The 6,647-nt window shown below is 35.0% G+C and overlaps 1 protein-coding gene across 1 annotated transcript; it reads left to right on the top strand.

Annotated features, from left to right (window-relative positions):
- Positions 1-4,322: 4,322 nt before the first annotated feature.
- Positions 4,323-5,050, top strand: LOC129575433 (calphotin-like). The gene is made up of 3 exons (XM_055459069.1): positions 4,323-4,379; positions 4,569-4,715; positions 4,801-5,050. The coding sequence occupies exons 1-3, from the start codon at positions 4,368-4,370 to the stop codon at positions 4,939-4,941; spliced, it is 300 nt and encodes a 99-aa protein (XP_055315044.1). The 5' UTR covers positions 4,323-4,367; the 3' UTR covers positions 4,942-5,050.
- The last annotated feature ends 1,597 nt before the right edge of the window (positions 5,051-6,647 follow it).

Raw genomic sequence — 6,647 nt, 5'->3', positions numbered from 1 at the left:
AAGATCAGCTTGCAACATCTTTGGAGTTGTATTCAAGTAATGGTAACTCATTTGCAACCGAGAAAAATGGGGAATTTTGCTACTCGGGTTGTATGGGTATTATTCTAAAAACATATCAATTTGGTGAATTCCAACAATAGTCGTCATTATAATTATGTTCAAAACTCAATGATCGAATCGGCTAACAGCAAAAGCACGTGTGTTGTCTGCTCGACAAAAATAATTGCGTTAAATTTGCACATAATTTTGTGGTAAAGTTAGTAGGATATCGGCTTGACATATGGGAATTAGTAGCATGCATAAATCACATAATTTAATTTCAACGACGAACTGCCATCGCCTTTGCAAACAATCTGGTATGCACTGATTGCAGTTTCCCACTTGACATGTATCATATGCATTGTTTTTTTAAACAGTCTGTAATCATAAATTTATTCAAGATTTGTAGCACCGATGCATTCGATGGGATTAATCTAAAAATAATAAAATGTGTGTGCAAAAATATCAATATCAAGTGACCTGCCATGTTCATTGAATTGATTTTATTTTAATTATCGCTCACTTGTGTATTGTCCGCATAACACGTCCATTGTTCGTTCAATGCATATACATATAACAAACAAACAGTGGCCACGAAAAATAATAATTTAATTTCCATTTTGACAGTTTATCCCACAGAAGAAATTAGTTTTCAATTCGAAAAATATGCCAACTCACAAGTATGGTTTCATTTCGATTGTAAAACAGATTATATTTACATATATTTACTTGAAAATGAAAAAAAAACACAATCCTTATGTAGTTTTTCTAAAGCTAATTAATGTATAGAAAAAAATAATTGGAACTACAAATTCAAATGGATTATTCACGAAAAAAAAAACAAATAAATTCCATTACTGTTCAAAACTTTCATGCATACATACATACATACAAACTTATATACAATTTGATTTTGTTTTTTTCTTTAGACGAAGCATCCTATATAAGTACGGTATATAGGAAGTTATCCATCAGGTGGCTTGGCATCTGGCATGTACGGTGTATTCTTTTCAAACATAATTAAAATTGCACATTAACTCCGAAATTGTGATAGAACTTCATAGCCGCAAAATGGATTTGAAATTGAAACTGATGTATAAACTATGATTTGGTTTGATTAAAACGATGTGTGTGTTGATTAGATAATAGGTTCCCAAAAATGCGAGAGAGAAAGTTGTGTTTTTTTAATCCATTTAATTTGTATTTGAATTTCGGAGGATTACACTTATTTTTCCGAAACATATCCTGGCCTTAAGGATATATGTTACAGCCTCCACAGTTCAGTCACAAAAACACCAAATCATTCATTCCGTATTTTCTATGTGTACGAACAAAACTTGGAGTATGTCGCGACACGGGTGCCGAGATAAAATTTTGGGCAAAAGCAGGAAAAGCTGGAGCAAAAAAAAATGTTGTCTAAACACCTTAATTTGAATAAATAAATTCACATCCATAATTCAGAACTTTTATTTTGTCACGTGACAAAATACATGGCAGATGATATTAGGAGAGACTTTACACACCACATCGCATCACACGATACAATTTAAAACGAAAGCCAGAAGCACACATAAAGATGGATACTCGGCGTGCTGGTTGTTGTCTTGTATTTCATGAACGACCGTACGAGCTGCAAAAGCAGCTCATATCGGGGAAGATGGTAATAAAATGATAGATTTAATCATTTTAAAGTGTCACCATAATTTAGCACGTCACATAAAAAACAGACACCCATACACAAATGTGAACAAACACGTATTCATATCCAACGGCATAAGACAGTGCCAAATTCGTGTCTGTTCTTTCACTTTTATTCGTTGTCATTCCGCTCTCACCTAGGAATGAATGCATGACTTTGTAATAATGCAATGGATCTCATACATTTTCTGGTTGGTTCGTTTATTTTTTTTTTTTCTGTTCTGTTTTGTTTTGTTTCTGTCATTGCGCCCTCGCATCCTTTTGTGGAAGCATATGTGTGTGGTATTCAAACAGCGACTCGCACTTTGTTTCAGCTAGACATCATGTCGTTTTTCTGCATGCTTTTTTGTCCTCCACACTACGACAAAGCTGGAGTACGAACGTAGCAGATTTGTGATATCGTACATAATAAAATTTTAGAACACACAAGAGACACGCTCATGTCCAAAATAAATTGTTCATGGAATTCGTACGCCTATTTTGTGACTTTCACTTCTCTACTGTCAATTTACCTTTGTTTTTATTCTCTTTTACTTGGCGTGCACTGGACGGCGAGACGTGGCAAGTGTTTGAGTTAATGCAATAATAGAACGCTAATAGAGATCGTAAGAATAAACCAATAAAGTAGACGATTGCATTGTTGCACACTCAGCCTGCTCTACATTAAGACTTTGTTCAATTTACGTTCGCAATCAGTGTGTAATCCGGTGAAATAAAAGTCAAGCCAATCGCCCCAAGATAGAGATGCTGAATCAGAATGCCTTCCCCTTTCTACCAGAAGATTCATTTCAATGTTTGTTGGTGGTTTTTGTGCAGTTTTGCATATTATGAATACAAATAATTTCGATCGGTTATATGTTAGAGAGAGTTGGTTTGCCCACAGCAAGTCTCTCCACATTTTTTTTGAAAAACAAAATCAATAACTGAAGGTCAGAACACATTGCTCGTTATCGAAGCGAAACGACGAGCCCAAATGTGGCAACATTCAAACGCAAAAGTATAGAAATTGTGTTTGGCGCTAAATTGAATTGAGAAAATGGTGCGATGCTTTCGGTGTTGAATTTCTTTTGTTTCGCCTCCCAAAAAAATACAATTGTACACAAATCACGTCTATTCTTAATCAGATATTGATTGGTACTAACGAAGTTATGCTAAATAAATACAAAAGTGATTTCACACATAAACGTGATGAGAATGTTGGCTTAGTAATTACAATTGTTGCTCTTCTTGGTTTTCACGTATCTACTCGTTCGCATTGCCTCTCTTTCACTTTCCGAGACGGTTTTTATGCGGCAAACACACTCAAACTTTTACATAATACATGCAATTGGAATGACGAGGCGGTGTTGCCCATATTTGTGGCACATGGCACGAGCAATCGATGATAAAAGAAAATAATTTGATTTGAATTCACTTCATATAAACGATTTTGACATTTCATGCATGATGTACCCAGCTGGTTAATAGGTTTTTTTATGATTCAAAGTCATTTAGTGCTCGCCACAAATTCGGAAATCAAATTACACGCGTTTATGAAATGAAATTACCTAAATTCATTTTCGATTGTTTGCTTAGTACTTATGGAATTGTTTGCCCATTTGATGGTACACCGGTCGATATATTGAATGTATAATATATATCAAACAATTTAGTTCTTTTCCTACATTTCTTCGGGAAATATCCATTTCACTTTCACATGAATACAAAAAAAATGGAAATTAATTTAATTGTCACCCATTTCTGTTTATTATCTATTTACTTGTTTGTCAATTTTCGAGAGGCATGAAAACATCATAAGAAATAAATTCGAATCGTACATCCGCAAAAATGTCGAAAAGTTGATACGATTTTTTTTTTATACATTGTTCTGATGTCTGAATAATGGTCCCCAAGCATACTATGTAATATATCACTTTTCAGTTGTGTATCTCATTCACTATATCGTTGGTATTGTTGCGGTATATTCCAAAACGCATAACGCGAAAATATGTATTCAAACGTTCAGAAAAATAAAAGCGAGAGAAAAACCAACAGTAAACTGTTTCAAATGTAATAAATTATTCAGTGCCTGTACAATGTAGATTGGTTCATCAATTGGTTTTGCAATAATAAAACAATGAAGAGAGAAAAAATGCACACACACACACACTAGCGTGCTATCAAAATCCGCATCAACTTCAGAACGATGTTGTGTTGCATCTTTACCGATTGGGAATTGCTTTCATTTCAAGGAAAACCAGCATCTTCATGCCGTTTAGTGGTGAATGCGGATGACATTCGGCAAAATATGCAAAACAGACACGTCTGCTGCTCCTCTTTATTCCAATACAAGTCTCATTGAACTTACAACAAAAATTTTACCGGAGATTCGATTTATTTAAAAAAAAAATTCACTCACGAAATGTTTCGAGTTTTGGACGCGTTCGAAATTGCCACAAAATTTGTACGTGATCAAGTTGACAAATTATAATAATTGCGATAGATTTTATGCACTTGTTGTATAGTTGTTGAATTTCAACGGTCAGATATGTATGCATATGTTCAAGTATAAAAAGGCTCAATCTACAGCCATTCGACATCACATTCACTTCAAACGTCGAGCTGAAAGTATTACAAACAAATCAATTAAAATGAACAAGTTCGTAAGTATCAATTTGTGGTAAACCGGTAAATCAATTGTGTCCATTTGGAAGTTATTAGATTGCAGTTTTCATCTCGAAATTATGAATTTGAGCTCTTCCATAAACCCATTTACCAAGTGATTTGAACTCTAATTCAAGTGATAGAATCAAAATTGTTTTTCATATTTTTCTCTCCCCTTTTTGTACTAGGTCGCAGTTGTTGTACTCATGGTCATCGCATGTGCCCAGTCTAAGCCTTCAATTCTTCCAATTGCACCAGTTGCCCCAATCGCATACAGTGCACCGCTTGTAGCTCCAGCTCCTTTGCCATTCGTCACTGCCACTAGTTCACAAGTTGTATGTTTATTTGTTATTTTCTCCGCGAAAATTACGCCAAACTCATTCATTAGTATTTACTCAATTGACTATCAATATTTTGTAGGTGTCAAGAAACTATAATGCCGCTTATGTTGCACCACCAGTAATCGCCGCTGCTTCCCCTTATTTTGCTGCTCCAGCCGCCCCATTGACCTATCCAAGCCCTTACGTGGCAGCACCACTCGCGTCACCCATTTTTCTGTAAGCCATCCGATTTAATGATCTTTCGTCGTCAGCCAGTCATATAAAAAGTGTGCAAATGTAAAATCCAAAGGAAAATAAACGAATCATACATTATGAAACTTTAAAAGTGAGTTTTCAAGTCGTTTTTTTGCTAGCTTTGCAATTTTTCCAATTACGTTGTGTAAATACAATCGAAAAGCCAAAATAATTGAACTGGTTTTAGGGTAGAAAAAAAAAACGAATAAGAAATTGATTAGTTCAATAAAAGTACGAACGATTCCCAAACAAAGTTCTAACGATGTGGAGAAAACGATAGATTTTAGGTTGAGATTTGGTTTTAATTATTTTTAACTTTCGTGCATAGTGCTCAGTGCTTCAATGTTTACGCGACGAACTACTCCGGATTTAATAAAGACTCTCTCAAAATGCCTTCATTCCAATTTCAACAAAAGTTAATAAATGTAGATGTGGCATTTTCATCGCGGGCGCTTCTTCATTTGCGCACTGATGCACACATAATAGAGACACGAAGCGAATCGCTATCGAAATACGTGACGCAATACATATGAGTGTTTGCCTAATAGTTTTAATTACTTTGTCTATCTGAAGAAAAGAAAAATCAAATACTTTATTTATGTAGTTTTCAGTTTCAGCTCATGTTGGATTTTCGATTGAAATGCGCCGATTTCGAATCGATCGTGCGGTTATTCTTGAATGGCAGACAGAAACCGCTTTGCGAATCTCTACTGTCAAATTACACATATAAAGTGAAAATAAAAATGCTGAAAACACACATCCACACATACTGTATGTATATCCCTAATCTGGAAACTTTATGGTTTGCTGCACGCACATCTATTATTTCGATAGTTGTTGGATCATTCAATTTCCAATAGGGTAGAAGAATGAATCGTATACTCAACAATACCGAGGCAACAGTATGAAAACGCTCAACGTTTTATTTTTGCCGGAACAATTTTCTCTGGCATGCAGAATATCGGTTTGCGTGTATGCTCTTCATTTTCTATCAGGTTGGTGGGTTTCCAATAAGACAAAATTCAAATGCATCACATATCTCTGTCTATGTGGGGTGGGCCCAATGTCCTTATCTCTGTCGAATCATTCTCAATTATTTTGATTTTCTTCTCTTACCGAAAACATTCCATAAACTATGGAAGATGCGCAATTTACCAGTACAAAACATCTCTGAAACAAACAAACAAAAAAACACATTTTCAATTTCACTGTCAGCATTCAAACCGCATTCACTCGCACTTGCTTTCCCATTTGCTTTCGCCTGTGCTCATTGAATCTAATAATCTTAATTCTAATTGCTTATGAACTTAATATTCCATTGTTTGATTGTAAACATTTTACTAATTACGATACATTTAAAGTGCATCGACGTGCGTAACGTTTGCATTGCAAATTTTCATTGCAATGAAATTCAAGTGTTTGTTTCAGGCTTCTCCCTTTTATGCCGACACACTATGGGTCTATGCTTATGCATCGGTCTATATCATTTTAGTTCCAAATTTTCTGCAACAAAACATTACAATACAATACAGCGTTTCGTTCAAGTCGTGCGCATTGTTGGCATTTGCATGCAAGCAGCCGACTCACTGTCTCAGCCATTCGTTGAAATATCTCTCATCTTATTATTACATGTATATTTTCTACGTTTTCTGCACTAGAAAATTAAATTCATTGTAACAATGCAATTCATTA

The sequence above is a fragment of the Sitodiplosis mosellana genome, unplaced genomic scaffold (genome assembly GCF_009176505.1).
Source record: "Sitodiplosis mosellana isolate CC-2019 unplaced genomic scaffold, AAFC_SMos_1.0 Smas_scaffold_6167, whole genome shotgun sequence".
Classification (NCBI taxonomy): Eukaryota; Metazoa; Arthropoda; class Insecta; order Diptera; family Cecidomyiidae; genus Sitodiplosis; species Sitodiplosis mosellana.
This window is presented reverse-complemented; position numbering and strand designations above follow the sequence as displayed.

Coding starts and splice junctions, on each gene's coding strand:
- LOC129575433 (XM_055459069.1), top strand. Junction 4,716..4,800: donor CTGCCACTAGTTCACAAGTT/GTATGTTTATTT, acceptor AATATTTTGTAG/GTGTCAAGAAACTATAATGC.